This window comes from Protopterus annectens, chromosome 13.part0, assembly GCF_019279795.1.
Source record: "Protopterus annectens isolate FY-2018-M chromosome 13.part0, PAN1.0, whole genome shotgun sequence".
In the NCBI taxonomy this organism is placed as follows: Eukaryota; Metazoa; Chordata; order Ceratodontiformes; family Protopteridae; genus Protopterus; species Protopterus annectens.
The window spans coordinates 1,162,646,537-1,162,670,272 of record NC_056747.1 but is presented as its reverse complement, the minus strand read 5'-3'; the positions used below and the strand labels follow the sequence as shown (position 1 = coordinate 1,162,670,272).

Sequence of the window (23,736 nt, the reverse complement as noted above, 5' to 3'; positions counted from 1 at the left end):
TCTTCAGGAAGGCAGACCCATTGCCTATGCATCTAGAACTCTTACCCAAACTGAGATGCAGTATGCTGAAATTGAGAAGGAACTTTTGGCAATTGTGTTAGCATGTTCCAATTCCATGATTATGTTTATGGCCGTGCTATCCAAATCGAAACTGATCATCAGCCCCTAGTCACTATCTTAAAGAAGCCTATGCATACCACTCCAGCAAGACTACAAAGAATGATACTCAGATTACAAAAGTATAATTTCAAAATGGTCTGTACAAAAGGTAAACTTCTTTATCTGGCTGATACCTTATCCAGATCACTCAGAAATACCATAGAACAGCTTGATGTAGAGAATTTTGACTTTGACGTTATGGAAGTGTGTCATTTTTTTACCACGAGACTTGATGAGCTGAGAGATCATACAAAGACTGATACACTTTTGCAGAAGTTAATCCACTTCATCAATGTTGGATGGCTGTCAAAGCAGTGTTGTGTACCACCAGAAGTACAACCTTTTTTTCCGTACAGAGATGAGATGCTGATGAAAGATGGTATCATTTTCAAAGGTCCAGAAGTTATTGTTCCTAGTTCCTTACAACATGAATACATTCATATTTTGCATCATGGCCACCCAATTTCCAATTCTACCAAAATTAGGGCAAGAGTAGTAGTATTTTGGCCTTCTCTATCAAAGGACATTGATAAAATGCTATTTTCTTGTTCAGTATGCAACATTACTAAACCGCATTTGCAAAAAAAGCCACTTCAGCTAAGCCAAATTCCTGACCTACCTTGGTCAACAGTAGCCATTGACATATTTCAGTGGAACAGTCAGCATTACTTTGTGTTGGTAGACTCTTATTTGAACTGGTTTGAGATCGATTTGCTACCTAACCTAACATCCAGTGCTGCTAATACTAAGATGAAACGTCATTTCTCAGTCCATGGTAGTCCACACAAAGTTATTTCTGACAGTGATACCCATTATACCAGTCAATTGTTTCAGACGTTTGCAAAAGAGTGGGACTTCATCCATGTTACTAGTAGTCCGGAATACCCACAGTCAGATGGCCTTGCGGAACGTGAATTACAGAGTGCAAAGCAATTATTATGGAGGTCAAAGTGTGACAGTACCGATATCTTCTTGAATTTATCTCAGAAATGTACCCCATGACAACGTACTTGGCTCGCTTGTTCAGCGACTTCTGTCTAGGCAAACCAGAACAAGCTTGCCTATTAGTTCTAGTTTGTTGGCGCCTAATGCTAAAAACAACAAAACAATCAAAGCCCAACTTTTTAAGAAGCATTCCTTTCAGAAGTCTAGCTAATTTAAAACAAGCAGATTTCTTCATCCATTAAAAGGAGAGACAGTGAGGATGCAAATGACAAAAAGCTTTGATCGAATTGATCAAGTGAGAGGCACATGTGCCAAGCCGAGATCCTACGTAATGGAATCTGAGGCTATAGAATATAGGAGAAACTGTAGACATCTTCGTCTTCCTGTGTCAGAAACTATATCACAGCATCGTACCTGTGATACAGACTCTAGATCTCAGAGCAACCCTGACAGTGTTCGTACCGAAGAACATGTCTCGGTATCCATTCCCATTCCTGATGATGTCCCAGATGCCTCCAGAGTTGAACATTTCTTGAAGACCGTCCCCATTGCCAGATCCAATTCTGACTTTTATGTTACATGATCAGGTCGTATTTCTAGACTTGGTGTAAAATATACAGCAACCTGGACATGATTGTTTTATACGTGTCTAATTTTGTGTGATTGTATGTCAAAGAATTAGTTATGTATAATTGCATGTCAGAAGATAATTTCTGTGTGATTGCATTTCATTGAGTACTGTCATTTGCTATACTATCTATTTCTCAAAGAGGGAGGATGTAAAACAGAACATGTGTTTGTAACTTTAAGAAGCATTTCCAGATGTAGGCACATGCAAATAAACAGTGAGCGTGTGCAGGCAGCAGTGCCATTTTGAGAGAACAGCCAAAGTGTTAACATGTGTGAGTGTGGTAGTCAGTCTTTTTATAAGTTTATTTAAATTTAAGTTACTGAGTCTCATTCCTGATGTGTTTGTGTGTAGTAAAGCTGCTTGAACTGAACTCGCAACTGTTTGTCTGTTTTATCCTGACTGAACGAGCGACAACCTGGTTTCTGTAAGGGCCTGGGACAGACAGATTCTCAGAAACCACACCTCATTGCTTGTCCACACTGCAGATGTACACTTGCACATTGGGGTTTAGGCCAAGGAAAAAAATACGCTGCAAAGCTACAGTATGATGGCTCTTCATCTGACCCCATCCCACTTGGATGTGCTCATCAGAGTCATTACTGTCAGATGTTCAAGCTGCAAATTAAAGCTGGGTTATCTGAGCCATAACCACGGTTTCAATTGTCTATGTCACTGAACTGGCTACTGTTAGTTGTTAAAGCAAGAAGGGAATAATAAAGGTCCATTTCTCAATCTGTTTCTCTGTCTCCCTCTTTTTCTGGGAGCTTGCAACTAAATATTTGGTCATTGGACACCTGAGTAAAAGGAAGGACAGAACAGCATTGCATTGTTAGACACTGAGAAGAATCTTTAGCTTTAAAACCAAATTAAGTCAGAATAGCTTCCTCAACCAATGTCTTTATGTAGATGTGTTAGTACTGTATAGAATATCAATACAGGATCGACAATACATTTTTTTCCTGTTTCTGTCTTTCATTGTCCATTAATATGGGGTTTTCCTGAGTGTCTTAATACTATGACTATAACAAAGTTGGCATGTGATGCAGTTAATGCTTACAATAGTGGTGGTTATCAAGTGTTACAGTGGGTTTGAACTGTTTTACTATATGGCAGATCTACTCATACTTACTGTTCATAGGAGGGGAGAGTTTTTGTATTTTGTGATGAGAGCTGCGATACAGTAGTGAACTTTCCCTGTTTTTCATTAACATGCACAGGTGCGATAGCCAGCACAGAGGTGAAATTAAAGCTGCAAGAATTCCTTCGGAGTAAATCAAAAGAAACTACCCTCAGTGGACTCAACCATTCCCTCTCTCAGCACCCCAAAAGCTGGTATGTTTGAATACTTGTTTATATCTTGGGTGTGAGGCAAAACTTTTATTACAGCACTATCTGATTATACAGGAAACTGCTCATAGATGAATGTTTACGATCTCTTTTCCTATCCAAAAAAAAAAAAAACACCAGCAGTTATACAGAAAGTTATGACGTTTTCAGTCTTTTTTACTACTGTAACTTCCAGTAAGAACATATATACTTAGGCAACACAGTCTCTGTGAGTATAAGCTGCTTAATATATCACACAGAAACGGGTGCTGGTAATTTCATAATTTGGTTGCTGTATTTCACCGCCTTCTGCTTTTTGCATATTTTGTTTGATTTAAACATGTTAATCTGCTATTTCTGAAGGGTAATGGTCTGTGTTAGGCTACCTTAAAACTATAAAGTGCAGAATGTATAGAAACATGAATTGGTTTTCTCATGATTATTGCAAGTGTTTGGCTTGATTATTTACTCCAACTGTAGTACTGCCTAACAGTCTAGCAGTTATAGCAGATTAAGACTCTGATTGGCTGTCAGGCTTCATCCTGTAGTTCTAAGTTTGAATTCCTCAGACTCCAGTTGCCTTTTTTTTTTGCCTGTAAGCAAGTCACTTAACCGTACTGATCTCCAGGGTTGCACCTAAAAAGAGGCAGTTGTGTTTGTGGGTTTACTTACTTACCAAATTAGTACAATTAAGAATAAAGTATTACAAACTTAAGCAGTAGAATGACTGAGCTTCAGGCTTACCTCATTCTTGAAGATATATATATATTTGTTTAATTATCAAACCCTGGTTTTAGGAAACGTATAGCACTTCCTCCTTATCAGGGTACTACCACTGTCATGTATTAAGAACCAATACACAGATGGTCAACAGGTGTGCGAGATCACACATTTCTCGGGGTTGGGAAATATGTCCTTTCCCTGACATGTGTAAACTTTGAGTTAGTATGTATAAGCAGGGGGTGAGAAAGGAATTGGGGGGGGGTGCCCCCTGCAAAACCAGTGCTTTAGACAGTTTGTTAAAATTGTGTTTTGCGTGCACTAAGAGTTTTAGTCAGTGCATGCTTACTACTGTGTGGACGTACACACACACACACACACACACATATATATATATATATATATATATATATATATATATATATATACATTGTTTACTATCACAGTGTTGAAGCCCGCAATCCTGAAATGCATATTCGCGGTAACATAATATAGACAACAAAATCACTGAAGAACGAAATGTCATAAAGTCTTTAATACTGAATACTCCTACCAGTGTAAACCTAGGAACAAGTGCTGACTTGGGTCATGCCTTCAGCTTTTTGTCTTCTGTGTTATATTATCATAATTATACATTTCAGGATTGTGAGCTTCAACCTTGTAATAGTAAACCTATGTATGTGTGTGTGCCTGTGTGTACGTACACACACACACACACACACACACACACACACACACACACACACACACACACACACACACACATACACACATATATATATATATATATATATATATATATATATATATATATATATTGGTTCCATCTTGCAGGGTAACAGTTTAGAGCTTACAGAGGTCCTAGTGTATATTGACAAAACCACCGACCACATTAATGTCAATTAAAGGTCCATTTCTTTGTCCCTTTCAGAGCATACTGAGTATCTAAGTCAACTTGAAAAGTTGCTCATTAAGATCAGTGCCCTTATTATATGCAACTTCAGTTATTTGCAGTCAAATAGCTAACTTGTACAGTTACCAAAAATATGCCCAGATTTTCATTGAGTTAGTAAATACCAACTGTGTAGTGTAAACTGCTCCTGTCCCAGCAAGGGATATCAACCTCCTTGATCTTGTTCCATACCATCAACTACCCCTGTAGTACTCCTATGCCACCACCATCCTTGTTAATTCACCCTTGATAAAAACCCTACCATATTTCAGGATAATTTTAAAATCAACTTATTGCCGCCTAAAATGTCTTGGACAACTACAACTGGCACATTTGACAAGCAAACAAATTAGCACCATCACACTTGCTTCTGCATACTCCTCAGAGTTTGAATTCCTCTTGAGTAAATGTATTAGAGACTGTTCCCATCTGTCATACATTTTTTATATATAAATTCAGAAGTAATCCTGTATGTAGAACTTCCTTATAAATCAGTTTATAGAAAAAAGAAAAATCTTGACACTGTAAAAAAAAATCCTATCATCCTCACTCTAGAGGTTATCTAAAAACATTTGCCCTTAGATTTACTATCTGTGAAGTTAAGAGTCGCCACCACTGTCAGTGATAACCACAATGTCTTGAGCTGCATTGGAAAACTTGGGTGTAATACCTAGTTTTGTTCTTAACTCAATTTCAGTGGCGTGTCCCATACTAATCAGTGAAGCATAAGTCATATCCTGGCTAACAGTTTTAGTTCCAACTTCATGCCTTCCACAAAAACCCTTGCCCCGCCTATTTCTCCTTTTACATTTCCTCCTGTAATCACCGAATGTCAAATCACAGTAATACTAGTTTCAGAGGTCATGTCAGTATTGAGGATGTCTGCTTGCAGGTGTCAAGCAACATCTCAAAATGTCTTTAAGCCTAGTCTTCATGGGCTTTGTGCCTGAAGTTTGGAGAACAGCCACAGTTGTACCTGTACACAAGGCTGGCCCAACAACCAACTTGGTAACTATAAGCCTCTTACTCTAACTGGCATTGTCTGTAAAGCCCCTGGATTTATTATTGTTTTTTTAGCACCTTTATTGAATTATCACTTAAGACATAAGCAAGCAAACATTTATATAAAAGAAATCAAATGATGTTAACATGTTCAGTTGCAAACATTTTACATCACATACATTGTTTTATACAATTATCATCAGTCCAACATTACATGAATTGAAAATTCTTGCCTTCCTTTAAACCTCGCTCATCCTTCAAAACATTTTGCATGTATTGTTGCCACAATTTTCCATTTTTTCTCTGTAATTTGCTCTTACTCTTTTTCTAAAGATCCCACTTCCAGGTCTTTTCTCTCCGTTACAATATTCACTACTTCAAATACAGTTGTTTTAGACTTTGTCTACTATTTAAGCCCCAAGTTTGAGCAGATTTCTGCTTGTTTGTGCATCACACAGCACCGCACACTGCTGTTCAGTTGTGCACCATAGCTGGACAGATAATTTCAACAATTATTCCCTTAGATACAGCTGTGTAGACATTAGTGTAGTCCTCATCTTTAGTACATCTCCGATCAAAGAAGTATTGCCAGTGAGCTGTGACCACTTAAACCACCAGCCAAAAACTGTGTCAGAAATACCCATCTACAGTGCACCTCCTAGATCAGTCCTGAAAGCACAATTTTGTGCTAACAGTTCTTCAGACATAGCATTATGGGAAGTTGGACTACCCTTGTTTCTCCTGCCAGCCATTTTGACTTGGGCCTCCTGAGGCAGTGTAGCAACTGCCTCATGTACACTGACAGTCCTCTACTAATAACTCACTCTAGTACAGTATGTGAGAGATGTGTCTAGACCAAGAACCATGAATCCCTGCTGTCTTGCACTCAAAACAGTAACACTGAAGAGGTTGTCAACACACCCACCACTATTCATGCTCATAGTACCTCTTCTCATACACATAGTGTTCACTCAGCACATAAATCAATGTACGCTGAGGTTCTGTCAGAAAACTTACTGAAACATCAGAGACCTCCAAAACAAAAGACTGCTATAACTAACACAGTTCCCACAGCACTCAAGACACATAGCAACATCAGTGACTCATCTACCAAGCCCTTAAGGCATAGCACTCAAAAAACACATTTTCTTGTCATTGGAGACTCCATAGTGAGACACAGGATGTCCTACTCACCAGGTTAGCTAAAGAGAATGTCACGATTAGCTGCCTGTCTGGTGCCAGGATTCATCAGATTATACATGCACTTATGTCTCTCAGCAACAAGTACCATTATGACTCTGTCATAGCTCATGTTGGAGTGAACAGCCTCTGAGACATACCTCACTGGACTATATGAAGAGAGAGACATGATTGAGCTCTCTGAGTATGTGTCCCAGGCAGGTATGTCCCTAACCTTGAGCAGCATATTACCCTCACCTAGATTGATGCCACAGTATAAACAAAAAAATGACTGATTTCAGTAATTGTCTTAGTTTTTGGTGTCATTCAAATGGGACCCAGTGTCTGTCAGCCTGGGATGACATGGTCAACAAAGCTTTGCCAGAGACGGTTTGCACCTGGCACCACTTGGCTCTCAGCTACTGGCAAAGGCTCTTTCCTCCCCCGTAGTGCCTTTTTAGGCAAGGTCTCAAAAACAAAATTGCCGACATGAAAATTGCCAACCAAGACAAAATAAGGGTTATGCTGCTAAACGCTGGGAGCTTAAATCAAAAACTGCACACCCTGTTACCACAAACCTCTGGAGTAGTGATGGGGGCAAAGGTTGCTCCTGCATTTGCCAACTTAGTTATGTGTTGGTGGGAGACTGAATATCTAGTCCATTTGTCCTCATTTAAGTACTTGACATATTATCATAGATACATTGATGAATTGTTTTTTGTGTAGATTGGTAGTAAAGAGATATTTTACAAGTATGTTACACAAATGAACAACAGTTTTAGTTGGTTGAACTTTGTAGTTAGCTGTGTAGGAACCACAGTTAGTTTTCTTAACATACAACTTACAGCTGATTTTGAACATCGAAGGTTTGAAAGCAATAACTGTCTGCATTTTGATAGTTTTCACCCTTCGTTTATGAAATATAATAGTTTTAGAGGTCAAGTTATTCACTTTAGTCTTATCTTCAGTGACAACTTTAAGTTTTCAGAAGAGGTTAAAATCCTTGTTGAGATGTTTTGTGAGAGAGGGTAATGTAGAGCAAAGTTATATAAATTTCAGCAGAGGTTGTGAAACTTGGGTATGAAAAATTCCCTCCCATTTTAATGGCTGAGTTCACCCCTAAAACAGAAGTTTGTGATGATGCAGAGAAGGTTCTTGCATTTCCAGTTCCGATAAGTATTGAGGGATGTAAAGTTATGAATATCATTAAAGAAAATTGGAAGGTAGTTTTAGGTAATCAAGACCTTTCTAAGGTAGTCGGGCAAGAACCAAAGTTCGTCTTTAATAAAACACATAACTTGAAATTTTTATTAGAGCATTTAAAGGATGGTAAATCAAGTTAATCGTGGGCTTGTGGGAACTTTTCCTTGTCAAGACTGTAAATATTGCAGATTTATTGATTCTAGTAGTCAGTATTTTTTGAACTTATTAATTTTATGTTAACAGTGAAAGGAAGGTTTAGTTTATTTGTTGCATTTACCAATGTTTTTGCATTGAGAAAACTGTTAGCTAGGATATAGACTAGGAGAACACGTGCGGGCCATCAAAAATACAGATTATAGCAATGCACTAGCTAGGCACAGTATAAATTGTCCCAATTTTTGTAAATTTAATTTTTTTTTGTTGTGGAAAAAGTCAACCAACTATCATTTATTGGTTTAATAACAGTCTTGAATTTTTCAAACTTAAATGGCAGGGGTTTTTTTGCCTGCTGATGTGGCACCAGGATTAAGTGAAACCATCTCGGTTAAAAGTTTATTAAAGTTTAGATGTATTTGATCATTTATTAGTGTTTTTATCAAATATTTTACCTTGTGAGTAAATATTGTTAGAACTAGCTTAAAAACCTTAATATTTGTTTAAGCTAGAACCTAATCAATTATTTATTTAAATTTTATTTGATATTTAATGTAGGATTGATTAAATTATGTGTGATGCTGCATTTTTAGACTATTTAAATTATCTAATTGCATTTGTAACAAAAAATAAAGTAATCCAACCAAGAATCCAAAAGAAGAAGTGAAAGCAAGATTCTTTTATTCCGCATTGAGCACTTTTGTCTGAGTTCCATGGACTTCTTCAGAAAAAACTGCCGTTGTGCACACAATTCTTTAAATACAAGTAACAAGTCACATGTCAAGTTAACAAAGAAGGTGGTTAATTAGTGTGCCCTTGCTGCAATTTAAAGAGCCCTTTACAGTTTTTTGAAAAGCCGTACACATTAAGTTCAGTCATAAAAATACAATCAATTTTTTTGTGTAACCCAAAGACTTTAAATGAAAACTCTAAAGCACCTATTATTAGTGTGTAAAACACACTAAGCCTCTAAAAGCCTTAATAATTAAACAACTTTAGCTGACAGAATATAACTGACAAAGTTTGAATATTTGAACAGCAATTCCTACACAGTTTGTTTTTAACTTTATAAAAACATGAATAAACGTCCCGACCTGTATTCTAAACAGTACACCCATGTTCATATGCAAAAATTCACACGTGTGTAAATATATAGACATATTATAATTCAAAATAATAAGAAAAAATAAACAAATGAAAAACTAACATGACTATAATGACAGAGAAATACATCTAACATAAACCAGAACACATTGCATACTGTTACTGTAATAGTGATTATTCAAGTCCCTGTATGAAGGTTAACCTTGCTAAAAATAATTACAAATAATAGGCAGACTTCAGCCTGAACAAGCTGGCTAGGGAAACATTTTCAGTTAAAACCGGTGGTTCTGTGGCATTACATCTAATCTGCCATTTAAGTTCTTTGTACTCTAAATAGTCATATTTGGACCCCTTCTGGGACCTAGGTCAACACAGTCAATAACAAAGTATTTAAAATAATGTCTAGGGTGTGCTTTTCCATGTTTACTAAGTGCATTTTTTTTCATCCTGTCCATGTATGTCATATTGGTGCTGGTAAATCTTGTTCTTAAATACCCTCTTAGTTTTCCCTATGTAATAACTGTCACATAATTGGCACTTGGCTATGTGTACCACTTCCTTTGAGTAACAAAAATATCTTTTTGTTAATATAACCCAATCCTGGTATCTTGAATCTCTCCCCTTCTGCTATGAATTTGCACTGAAAACAGTTTCCACACTTTACCATATGTCCCTTCTCTTTTTTCTAAATGGGTACGTTCAAATAATGTCTTAAAAATTGATATTTTTTTTTTTTTTTTTTTTTTTTTTTTTTACACAAACGATACAATACTTGTCACCTACAATTTTCAAATATTCCTGGTCAACTTTGAATAAATTCCAGTTTCTCCTCACAATACCCTGTATCTGGTTGAACTGTAGATTATAGGGAAGGCTCAAGGACCTATAAAACTGTTCCTTTGGTTCTTGCAGTCTTATCTGATGCCCAGGAGGGGTAAGTTCTGCACCAGACCCAAGTAAGGGTTTGTAAATATCCTGCTCCCTGTGTCTAGACACTTCAGAAACAATATTTTGTACAAAAGATTCTGTGTAGCCCGTCTTGTTTAATATAACTTGAAGTTTTTCACATTCTTTTGCATGCACTTGGTCATCTGTGACCATTCATGCCACCCTAACTTACTGTCTTTTCACAAGAGATTTCTTTTGGTGTATAGAGTAAGAGCTCTCATAATGAAGGAGGGGATTCGAGTATGTTTTGTTTTTTATGTAAGGTTGATTTAAACCTGTACAGTACTGTGTTCTCCTAAATACTCACATCTAAATAGTTTACTTTTTGCTCCTGGACCTCCATTTTAAACATTAAAAAAACTGGTAGTTGAGTTTAGATACTAGAAGAATTCATCCAGACTACTAAGGTTCTCTCTCCAAAAGATAATACTGTCCATGTACCTACCATACAAAACCCAAGAGTCTTTGAATTTAGAACTAAATACATGAAGTTTCCCCGTTGGGCAAGAAGAATATTGGCAAAAATAGGGACGCATATTGCCCCCATTGCCACTCCTTGGGTCTGTTTGAACATCTGATTTTTGAAAATTAGGAAATTATTTTCCAAGACCACTTCCATGAAGGACCTGAATGTGGACAACTTAGCTGAAATTATTTCTGAGTTTTCTGACAGGCACTCAAAAAAATGCTTCCAGCCCTTCTTGATGGGGAATAACTGAGTGCGTATTACAGACATAGATAGTAACAAAAAAAAGGTTGTCAGAGTAGATTCCATTAGTTATTCTGGATAAAAAATCCCACGAGTCCTTGTATAAGTAAGCAAATTTATCCAGTATCCCCTTAATACACTGGTCAATATGCATAGCCAGAGGGAGCACAATAGACACCTTTGCGTCCACAGTGGAATGTAAGGGAGGGTTGTTAAAGTCTTTATGAACTTTTGGGATACCAAATATGGTGGGTATCTTAGTGCAAGGGACTTACCAAAAGTTATAGTCCTCAAGAGAAATATGTTCATTCAACAACATGCCCTCTAACATCAAATTTATATTTTTATGATCTATATTTAAGTTGTTCCTTGAAATTTCTGGGTAAGTATCAGTGTATAATAGAGAACATTTTGCTAACATAATCATTTGAATTCATCACTGCTATCCCCCCACCCTTATCAGGTTTCATCACTCTTAATTTTTTGTCAGTACTAATGCTACTCAGTAGTTAGTTCTTCTTCCCATTTTGAAAAATTAGAATAGGTCCCTTGCATGTTTCTATCTTTTTTTTCATGACTCTGATGTCACTTTCGCACAGTTTTTCAAAAATACCAACCACAAGGTATGTAGGTGGAATAAAAGTGCTGGGTCTTCTGATGCCTGAAAATATGTCAGGATTGTTCCTGCTAAACAAAAAAAGCAAGTCCACGTTTCCTACAAAATAGTTTTAGTTGTAACAATGTCACCACTGCATCAGCTCCTCTTGTTGGGACAAAGGTCAAACCTTTATCCAGTAGGTCGGCCCATTCAGTAGTAACTGGGGCATCACTATAGTTAAAGATTTTAAAGTCACACTTAGAATTATAAACAACTATGATCCTAAAGTCCCTGTCACTATAATCAGTATTGTATAGGCTTCTTAGTGGAGAATTATTCTTAGCTTACAGAGCAATCTCCGACCCAAACCTAATGAATTTGCTGCACATTTGTATATCAAACGGGAGTAGAGCTTACCCATTCCAGGGACCTAAATATGGCCTGCAACTTGAATAGGATATGCTGGAGGGACAGATTTGTCTTCCAGCGACTGCCACTTCTTTGGAATAGGCTGCCAGTTCATGTGAATCAGAGCACCTGTATGACACTGTTCAAAAGGAACCTGAACGAGTGGATGGGACACTACAAAATTAATGTCTTCTCCAGGCCAGGAGAACCTTTGGTAGGTCAGTCCTGTCTAGACTGCTGGACAACCTTTCTACTCAGTAGGGAACCACCCTTCCTTTCTCTTTCCTCCTTCAGATCTGGGAGTCATCTGTATGTAAGGAATACTGCAACAGTGATTTCAGTCAGGACATAGTACAGTTGGGAAAGAACTTACCATAATTACATACATGTACTGCGGTATCATTCTGGGCCATCACCCAGAATGATACCACAGTACAAGGACAAAATGATTGACTTCAACAATTGGCTAAGCTTCTGCTGTCATTCTCAGGGGATCCAGTATTTGTCTGCCTGGGACAACATGGTCGACAGAGCACGATGCTTTGCCATAGATGGCCTGCACCTGTCATCCCTGGGATTCCGGATACTGGCTAAGGCTGTTGCTGCCCCTGTAGTGTCTTTTGTAGGCAAAGTTCAAATGACAAATTCACCAGTATAACAGGAACAGTCAAGCAAAAACTGAAGGTAATGCTACTCAATGTTCGAAGTCTAAATCTCAAAATGCGCTCCCTCGAGGCACTCCTCAAAATAGAGAACATCGATATCTGTGCAGTGACTGAGACCAGGTTCAAGGCTTCAGTGAGCATCTCTGCATTACCAGGCTATAACTCATACCACACTGGATCGGAACACCAAAGACGGAGGTGTGTCCATATTCATTAAGGATATCTACACCTCCAGGGTAGTTGCTCAGCATAATGCATCCGAGTTTATCCAAGTGCAGCTAACTCTGGGCAAAACTGCAATCCAAATTGTAGCTTTCTACAGATCCCCCACCATGCCCCAGGATTCCCACTCCTCTTTTCTTAATATACTGGAAAATATTAAGGTTCAACCAAACACTGTAATAATGGGTGATTTCAACTACCCCACCATTGTCTGGGAAAACTACTCGTGTACCAACTCCTTTGCTCAACGCTTTCTGAAATTCATAAATTCCAATGCCCTGGATCAACTTATCCATACCCGCACCAGGGGCAACGATATCCTAGACGTAGTCATTACCAACATGAGTGACCAGTGTTCCACACCTGAAGGTAACTCCTCATTGGTCAGATCCGACCATAAGCTAATCACCCCTAGATTTCCACATATGGCCCCCACCCTCATTAAGGAAATCATGGTAAACATTTTCTCCAAAGCCAAGTTCATGCTTCTTAAGACAGAAGTGGCGAACTTCATGACACCCATGCAGATGGACAATACAGTTACGACTGCTGAATACTACACAGATGCACTCTGTAAACACTTACACGAGTGCATAGATCATACTATCCCAAACAGAACCAAAAAAAGGAAGTCAATCTGGTGGTCCCCTGCTATAAACAAACTCTACAACAGAAGGAAGAAACTGTTGCAAAAGAGAGTAAAATCCTGTGAGTGGAGGAGTTCCCTGGTCAGCCTCAGTAAGAAGCTGAGATCCCTTATAAGATCCTCCAAAGCTAGCTACGAAAACAAAATCACCACTGATTCTAGGGACAGCCACAAAACTTTCTATAGCTATGTCAAGAATTTCAATAGCAACACCCAGATCTGCTCTGAGTTGCAGCACAATGGCATGAACATTACAGAACCAACTGATATTACCAACGTCCTGCCAGATAGGTTCAGTGCTAACTTTACCCCCCTCTCACCCCCTAAATGGCCCATAACTGTACAAGAAGAATGCAGAGTCCCTTGTAATCACAACTATGCAGGTAAAAGCTGCACTCTCTAAAGCCAAAAACAGAGCATCCATGGGACCGGACAACATCCCAGGCTGCGTTTTACACGAACTTCAGAACGAACTGGCTCCCCACCTAAGCACCATGTTCAATCATAGTCTCACATCAGGCTTTGTACCCACTGAATGGCGCACAGCAACAGTTATCCCACTCCACAAAGGGGGAGCCACCACTGATCCCAGGAACTATTGCCCTATTAGCCTGACGAGCCTGGTCTTTAAGACCATGGAACGTATCATCATGGAACTCATAAACAAAGACATTGGTAACCTCCAAACTCTTGACCCCACCCAGTTCGGGTTTGTGAAAGGCAGATCATGCCTAATGAACCTGATTGACTTCTTTGAGGCAGTCACCAAAGCTGTAGACCAGGGTAAGGTGGTTCACACAGCCTTTCTTGACCTCGCCAAGGCTTTCGACACCATCCACCATTCTGGAATTATAGCTAAACTCACTAAACTAGGTATAAATCCCTATGTCACAAGATGGGTTGCCAATTGGCTCACTGACAGAACCCACACTGTAAAAGTTGCAGACTCCAAATCTGACTTCAAACCAGTGACAAGTGGAGTACCACAGGGTTCAGTTCTGGGACCTCTCTTGTTTGGTATCTACTTCTCTGAAGTACAGGCTAACACAGAAGGCCTTTGGCTAACGAAGTTCACAGATGACTGCAAACTAGGAGCCATAGTTGAGTCCCCAAATGATATGGACATCCTACAGAAGGGCCTCACTGAGACAGTTGCCTGGTGTCAGAGCCATGGCCTCAAGCTCAATGCCAAAAAGTGCATCTTCATCCCCTTTGTTAAAAACTCTGTACCCATGAACTACCACATAGGCAGCAGTCTACTTAGCGCCGAATGTGTGATAAGATATTTGAAGACCCAGGTGGACAGTAGTCTCTCCTTTGATAATCACATTGCCACAGTAGTCAGGAAATCCTTCTACGTGGCACACCTCGTCACAAAAGGGTTCTCATCTAGGAAAAAAGAGGTTATTGTTCCCCTCTACTCGACACTCATTAGAACCATTATAATAGAGTACAATGCCCCTTTTGGAATGTACCTCACAAGACATCTGCAGCAGTTGGAAAGGCCACAGAAGTACCTCACAAAGAGGATTATTGGCCTCAAAAAGATGCCCTACACTGACCGTCTCAAAAAACTCCAACTTTACTCCATAGCATATTGCCTACTCCGAGGTGATCTCTGCCTAACATATAAAGCTGTGTCAAATCCAGGGCTGTTGGACATGCTACACCTAAAGAAATCACAATCCTTCCGAGTTGCACGCTCTAGGGACCTAAACCTTATCACCACAATAAACAGGACATTTTGGAGGAATAGATTCCTGACCCAGAGGCTTCCCATACTCTGGAACAAGCTACTCATCTATGTCAAGCAAAGTTCCTCATTAGCACTCTTCAAGAAAAATCTTGATAAGTGGATGGAAAATAGGAAATGCACCCTGGGGATCACTTCTGTGGCTCTGCTCAACATGGGCACAGGAAAATAACTTTCTTGGGTGGCGTAAGCCAGTGAACCTTGTTGGCTAGGCTTACTTAGGCCCTTTGGCCGATAACCTAGTACCTACCTATAAACAGTAGATTTCCTACTGATCACTGTTGCAATATTCCATCTCACCCTCCATCTGCTCTTCTCTAGCTCACTTCAACTTTCCCTTAATGTCTGATCCATTGTATAGGAATGGGGGCATTTTCTTTCTTATTCAAGCTACATCCTTGCTAGCTGACTAGTCTCCTTCTCTCATCTCTCAGTAGTCTTTAGGCCATTGGCTTGAAGACAATCTGAGGATCCATGCTCATACATACATTTATATACCAGAAAGCATATGAGCTATGAGGTCGTGTATCAGACATATAACCTCGAGAAGGTAGAGCTTTGGTACCCTGGCTGGACATCGGTGATGACAACTCATATGTCAGAAATATTGCAGTAGTGATCAGTAGTACATCTATCATTATGGTAAGTTCTTACATAACTGTACTTTCCCACCTATTATACATGACAGATTTTTAAAATGTGTATTTCTTTCATGTCATGTTACATGCACACACTAATGTTTGGCAGGCTGATCTTGTATATAGTTATTTCTTCTTATCTGCATTTCAGCCTATGTCACATTTGTCAAGATTTTTTGTTTAATGAAAATCCTCAGATAAAAAAAACTAAGTATATTTTCAGAACACGCCCATCCTGTTAACTTATTTCAAACACATAAAACTATGTACATCTTCAGAAAATGAAGTTAAACCCTCCAGATAGGAACAGTTGCCCCATGTTGACAACTGCACTGACAGACATTACCTAACCTGAAGTTAAGGTTATCTATGCTAAAGCGCATTATACAGCCAGTGTTCACACTTGCATTGATTGCTTTCTGTTCTTTTTGTATTTTTATTCCCCTCTCAGATGTGAAAAGCAACTTGTATGCTTTCTGAAGATATCATTTTTTTAGCCTTAAGCAAAAGTGTATTGGCTATCTTTAAATTTAACTAAATTGTATTGTATTCTATTAAATGCATTAATGATTAAGGCTGCTATCTCTTCTTCACTTCCCATAATTTCAGACTTTGTTTTTCAATGAACTACTTGCCATTGTTTGTACAGTGCATTTGTGTAAGAGTTTACCATAAGAGTAGATGACTGTTGCAGTGTTCCAAACAGATCGGTTTCACCACTGATATCCAGCTAGGGTACTAAAGCCTAAACCTTCCCAGCAGTTTAAATCTGATGTATGACCTCTGCTTGCAAGCGTACAGATATATAAGCAGATATATGAGCGTAAATCTTCAGACTGTCTCCAAGCCAGCAACCTAAAGACAGCTGAAAGAGACGTAGTCAGCTTGGAGGGGCATAGTAGGGGATGAGATGGCCCCTGTGTTCTAGGGTTTGTTAGACAAGGCAGCTTTTAAAGGGAAGAAGAAAAAAAGGCAAGAAAGTGTGAAGTGGGTGGTAAGGAATACTGCAACAGTAATCAGAAGGATGTCAACCGTTATGGTAAGTTCTTATACAACTGTGCTATGTCCTGACTGAAATCACTGTTGCAGTATCCCAAACAGATGGGTGATGCACAAAGCATAAGGGAACAGATGGGAGGATGACTGAGAGAGGTTAGAACTGTCCAAGAGTCCAGAAAGGAGTGACCTAGCAAAGGCAGCCCTGTACCTGGAAAAGGCAACAATTTTCTAGAGTTTAGTTAACGTGTGCACAGAAGACCGGGTAGCAGTTTTCAGGATGGTTCTGGAACCTACTCTTTTTTTATAGGAAGCCCCAGATAGGAAGCCCCAGAAGAGACTACTGCTCTAGTAGAGTGAGCCCTTGGGAAAGAAGGCAAGGATTTGCTCTTGCGTGAGTAATACAAGAAAATGGACTTAGAAATCCAGCTTACTATAGTTTGTTTGGATACTGGCCGGCCCAGTTTGGAGTCCATGAAAGAGACGAGCAGTTGGTCTGACTTATGAATACGCTTAGTCTTGTCCAGATAGAATTTTACTTGTCTGTGCACATCTAGGGAATGAGGAATTGTTTAACCCCTGTTCTTAGGACTGGGAAAGGAAGTAGGCAGATTGATGGTCTAGTTAAGGGACCTCTCATTAGCCACTTTTGGCATGAAATGGGGTGTTGACTCTCAGGGACATTCTGTCATTATGGAAAATAAGAAAAGGTGGAATTGCTGTGAGTTCCTGTAGTTCTGAGACTCTCCTAGCAGAAGTGAGAGTATCCAGCAAAATGCTTTTCCAAATGCAGAATCTGAGAATAAAAGCAGCTGGCTCAAAGGAAGGCACAGTGAGTTTTTTCCAGCACAAAGTTAAGATCCCAAGGGGGTGACACAGGTTTCCTTGGTGGGTTTTAAGTACAGTACTCCTTTTAAAAATTGTTTGACCTTAACCTTGGACATAACAGACAAAAGACCGGCTGAAGTGTCTGGGAGGTGGGATTTGATAGAAGACTAAGCCAGACCACTTTTCATGAGCTCACACAAATAGATAAGACAAGAGGAAACACTGATCTTATAGGGTCCTGATTGTTTGCTTGACACCGTACTGAAAATCTCTTCCATTTGGCTCTGTAGGATTTTTGTGTGGTGGGCCTCATTGCCTCCTAGAGATCCCAGAGCACGTACTCAGAAAATTGGTGTCTGTACAGGATCAGAATTCTGTCATCCATAGGCTTAAGCTGAGGGTTGATAGGTTGAGGTGAAGCAGTGAGCCGTTCTGTTATGTGATCAGGTCTACTTTGTGGGGTAGCTTGTGGTGATTGTCCCTGGCTTAATGACAGAGAAGGGGGACCCAAAGCTGCCTTGGCCAAAATGGAGTCAGCAGTAGGATTTTTGTTTTTTTCTTTCTGGATCATTAGTAGAACTTTCGGTAGGAGAGGAAGTGGAGGGCAGGCATAAAGAAACGTCCCTGTCCAGTGGAATAATAATGCACCCATCCTCCATACCAAGCAGCAAGGAGTCATGATACAAAAGAGGGGGAGCTGTCCATTGCTCACTGAAGCAAGCAAGTCTTCTTGTGGCATTTCCCACCTCTGGACTATGTCTAAGAAGACCTTTTTGTTGAGCATGCACTCATGGGGGTCTTCAGTAGACCTGGTGAGGGAGTCAACCAGGGCATTGTCCTGGGATGGAATGTATAGTGCTTGAACGGACATGTATATCTTAGTGGCTAGCCTCCAACCAATCTGGGCCAGCTTGAATAACTGGTATGATCTGGTTCCTCTATGCTTGGTTATGTACCAAATAACTGGAGTGCTGCTTGTGATTACTTAGAGACCCTGGTTTCCAGAGGTGAACAAAAACGTGTAGGGCCTTCTTCTCTTTCAGGTTGATGTGTTCTTCCTTGAGGTTAGACTGCCAATGTCATTGGACCTTATGGCTTCCAGTCCATTCCCCCAAGCCTCATCTGAATTATCTGTTTACAGCTCTTGACTTGGGTTCTGTACCTTGCAAAGCAGTCCTGGATTTGAGGTTCAGTTGTGTCACCCATCATAGGGATCTCCTTCTTGAGACAATGATGAGGTTGATCCATGTGTCCAGTGGGTGAGAGTGCTGAGACCATGTAATTTTCAGGTACCACTAAATTTGCATCATATGCAACCTGGCTAAATGAAGCACTGGTGTGGTTGACTGCCATGAGTCCTAGTGCTCTGAGAATCTACCTGGCTGAGCAGGCTTGATAGGCGGTTAGAAACTGGAAGTAATTTGTGAGGCTCTGTACCTTTTCCTTGGGCAAGAAGACCTGCAAGTTTTTTTGGGTGTAGTCTACATCCCAAGAAAACTAGATCTTGTATGGGTTAAAGTGAAGATTTTTTTGAAATTAGTGAATCCCAATTTGCAGGAGAATGTTGAGAGTGAAGTGGAGATGCTGCAGTAAGATCTGAGATGAAGAGGCCTATGTTAGCAGAACATCATGTAGGGTAATATTTGTATTTCCTGAGTCTTGCAAAAGGTGATATATCACTGGAAAAAAGCACTTTTTGAAGGCATTGGCGGCAGTAGAAAGGCCATACTGCAAAGCAGTAAACTTAAAATGTGATAAACAAGTAGAGAATCTCAGAAATTTCCTGCAAGAAGGGTGTATGGGGGTATGCTGATACGTATCCTTGAGATCTAGTAATACTAGAAAGACCTGTGGAAGGATAAAGGGTAGGAGGGTCTGAAGAGATAGCATTTTGAAAATGGGCATCTTGAGGTAGGTGTTGAGCTGTGTAAGATCCAGAATGGGTCTCCACTTTCTTTATTTTCTTGGCACCAGAAACAGTCTGGAGTAGAATCCTTGTCCCACAAACTAAAGAGGAGCAGGTTCTTTGGTGTCTTGGGACTGTATCTCTCAAAGGATGGGAAGGAGATGATTTATCTGGTTGAGGGGTGTTGGTGGAATTTATTTTAAAGAAGATAGTTCTTTCCATGACCTAACTGTATTTTTTTTGATGATGGTGAGGACCCATTGGTCTGTGGCAATCTTCTTCATATTTTATAGTTGAAAGAGCAAGTCTTTTTTTAAAGAGGAAAGGGGAGGACCAAGGGGGGGTAGGCATTTGAGAACATAGTGACAGAGACTTATTTGTGACGGGAGTCCACCCAAATCTGGGTTCTGTTTTAGGATTTCTGAAAAATCTTTTTTTCTGGTTACATTGTGTTTCTGAGAAAGCCTGTTTTCCTTATTAACAAAGGAGGTAGGCTTGGCTGCCTAATTCCTTTGGTATTTAGGCACACAGGTAAGAAGGATTTCTTTGTAGTCCTTCATTGTTTAACTTGCTCCTACAAAGTTCTGAATAGGCTAGTTGCCTGAGGTCCAAACAAAAGATCCTTGTCCAAGGGTGAATCTAGAAGTTAAGCTTTGAAATCTTCAAGCAGGGGCTGGTTGCATTGACAGGCATATGTCTGAATAACTGAGCCAGTAGCCATTGGTCTGGAAGAGGGCTCAACAGCTTCATAGCTGCATTTTATAAAATGCTTAGACACTTTATTGGCCTGCTTTACCTAGGACAAAGATGTTCTTCATTCCACATTGCTGCAGTCCTAACTATTGGGTAGTCCGCTGTCCAGTCGGCCCGAATACCAGAGTATAAGGCTGACGTCGGTCAGGGCGCATTAGACTGACGTCAGTACGTCAGGGTACTAATGCGCATGACCGACGTCATATCCTCAGTCTTTTTTGCCGCATGGTCCGATGCAGAAGCAGTTTTGCGAGTGCAGGTTGGCGTTCTGAAATATTTCCGAAGTCGGAGTTTCAGACCGAATCAGAGTTGGCTAAGTACCCGCTAGAACATTTTGTTTTTTCTTGCCTCAGTATTTAACCGGATGTCAGAAAAGTGAATAACTGTATTTCTTGTGGGAAACAGATACCTCATAGAGATTACCATACTTTGTGTATACCTTGTTTAGGGCCTGAGCACGACGTTGTTGGATGCCGCTCTTGTGCTAGGTTTAACAAACGCACTATTAAGAGAAGGTTAGACTGTGCCAGGTTAGTGTTTGGGAAGCGTTGTAATTATAAAATGCCGCCGGATGCTCCGGCCCGCTTCGGCCCAAGAAGCGCAAGGACAAAACAGCAAGCCTAGGGTTGATGAACCGCAGTCCCGGACGCCGGTTCTTTAGAAGGCTCAGTGGAGCCAGAGGTTTTGCCAGGAGTTTCTTTGGAGTCTCAGGCAGAGACTTTACTGTTACAGGATGTGCCTTCTCAGGAGGTAGGCCAGGCTGAGGGGGCTTCTCAGGTAACTGTTCTTCCCTCTCTTCCCAAGGTAGTTAGAGCCTCTCCTTCTGTTGCCAAAACTTCTTTGAGAGGTAGACCAAGTTTAGCTTCAGTGGGGGCTTCTCCTAGCACTTCAGGTTCTGTGCCTAAGAAACATATGCTTAAAATGGCAGAAGATTTGATTACTATGATTAGAGGTTCTATGCCCCCTCCTGATAAGAGGCCTAGGGTGGAACATGAGTTTGATAGTTTTGAACAGTGTTCAGAGGCTTCTGAGTCTTCTGCGGAAGATTTGCAGGAGTATCCTCCTTATTCTGATTCTGATGTGGATGATTCCACTCCTACAGCTTCTCCTCCTGAGGATTTCTCATTTTCAGAGACTCTGCATTCCATGAGGGAGCACTTTAAATGGGAAGGCCAGGATTACTCTGATTCCAGGAAAAGGCTTAGGGAATTCTTGTTTTACCCCAGCATAGGCCCTTAGCTATACCTCCTGTGTTGAATGTGGTGGAAGATGTTTTGCAGAGGCTTCCTGAACCCTGATTCTTTGCCTCCTGCTCCTGTTAAACCTGATAGGTACTATAGGGTGCCTGAAGCTCATAAGTATCTTTTAAGAGTCCTAGGGCAGACCCGAAACTGTTTCTCAGGGACCTAAAGGTGTTAAGGCCTCTGTGGTTAAAAACCCTGTTCCCACTGATAAAGAGGCAAGGGCTTTGGATAGATGGGGAAAGAAAGTGTATACTTCTTCCACTTTAGCCATGAGGGCGTTGAATTGTCAGTTTCACATGCTAAAATATCAAAATTATCTCCTTTCACAACTGAAATCTAAGGTGGATGCTTTGGCGGAAGGTATTGAGTGTAAAGAGTTGCTGGATTTAGTTCATGTGTCTGAACAAGTGGGTAAGCATTCTTTGCAATGTGGTTTTGATGCTGTACAGGCCTCCTCGAGGGTGGCTGCCACTAGTTCTGTTCTTCGCAGGCATGCCTGGTTGAGGGATCAGAATTTAGCTGAGCATGTTAAAACGAGGATTTTGGATGCTCCTTTACAGTCTGATGTGTTGTTTGGTTCGCCTGTGGAAGCAGTTTTAAAGAAAATGGAGGACAAAGCTAAGTCTATGCAAACTGTTAAAGATTTTTTGCAGGTGCAGCCACCGAAGTTTAGTAGAAATTGGCCTACTAAGGGATGGACATATCCTGCTTATGATTCCCAGTCTAGGGGTAGGTCTAGACGTGGTAGGGGCAGAGCTCAAGGTTCTTTTAGGCCTAGAACAGGGAGTTCACCTGCTCAGACTTCTGGTGAGGGCAGGGGTCAGTCCTTTCGTAAACAGACCCAATGACCTGCCTTTTCAGCTGCCAGTAGATTCTCGCCTGGCAGCTCCTTTGGGAGGAAGACTGTCTCTTTTCAAAGAAAATTGGGATTTAATTACTCAAGACAGATGGGTGTTGGATATCATTCACCACGGTTACAGGTTTTATTTCCATACATTGCCCCCTTTCAAAGGCATGCCAGATGTTCCTCCTCCACAAAGGAAAGAGGCTCACAAGCAAATTTCTCTGTTACTCCAAATAGAGGCCATTCAGCCAGTCCCTGTATCAGAAAGGGGCCTAGGATTTTATTCTCGCCTGTTCCTAGTACCAAAGAAGGGGAACACGTGGAGACCAATTTTGGATTTATCTATCCTCAACACTTATCTGGACATTCCCAAGTTCAAGATGTTGACGTTACAACAGCTTTTACCTCTGCTGGGCAAAGATCACTGGATGGTAACTTTAGATCTCAAGGAAGCTTACCTTCATGTGCCTATAAGACTAAGTTGCAGGAAGTATCTGCGTTTCGAGCTGGAAATTCTCATTATCAGTTCTCTGCATTGCCCTTTGGCTTATCTACTGCCCAGAATATTCACAAAGGTTCTGGCTCCAGTGATAGCTTACTTCAGGCTAAAAGGAATTCAAATCTATCCTTACTTGGACGACTGCCTGATTCTGGCTCAAGAAAAGGAAGACCTTCTACAGCATCTGGAATATGTTATAGCAGTGCTAAGATGCCTAGGGTATTCTGTGAACGAAATAAAGTCCAGTCTAGTACCCTCTCAAGACATGTGCTTTCTGGGTGTGAGACTGAATACAGCAGCCCCGATGGCCCTTTTTACCCCCGGACAAACAAAAGAGTCTATCCCTTTACTTCCATCAACTATCTCATCAGTCCGTGCTGACTGCAAGGACAGTCCTTCAAGCATTAGGGTTCATGGCATCTTGTATTCTGGTGCTTCCCAATGCCAAACTGCATATGAGGAAGCTGCAATGGTATCTCAAAATGTATGGACACAGCACTGCCAGGATTTGGACACTGTCATTCAAATAATACCTTGCCTTCAAAAAGAATTTTTGTGGTGGGCTCAGGAATGTCACCTAAACAAGGGACTCTCTGTGACCCGCCAGAGGCGAGTCAGATTTTAACGACAGATGCCTCGGACATTGCTTGGGGAGCTCATCTAAATGGAAAGTGGATACAAGACAAGTGGCCTGCCAGACTACAG

The 23,736-nt window shown here is 40.4% G+C and overlaps 1 protein-coding gene across 6 annotated transcripts in view; it reads left to right on the top strand.

The window, feature by feature from the left end:
* HDAC5 (histone deacetylase 5) overlaps positions 1-23,736 on the top strand; it is a 2,571,411-nt gene that overhangs the window by 1,434,047 nt on the left and 1,113,628 nt on the right. For all 6 annotated transcript variants that reach the window (XM_044055165.1, XM_044055164.1, XM_044055163.1 and 3 more), the window contains one exon: positions 2,953-3,067. In XM_044055165.1, coding sequence (XP_043911100.1) covers positions 2,953-3,067 — 115 coding nt within the window. The remainder of the gene's footprint in view (positions 1-2,952; positions 3,068-23,736) is intronic.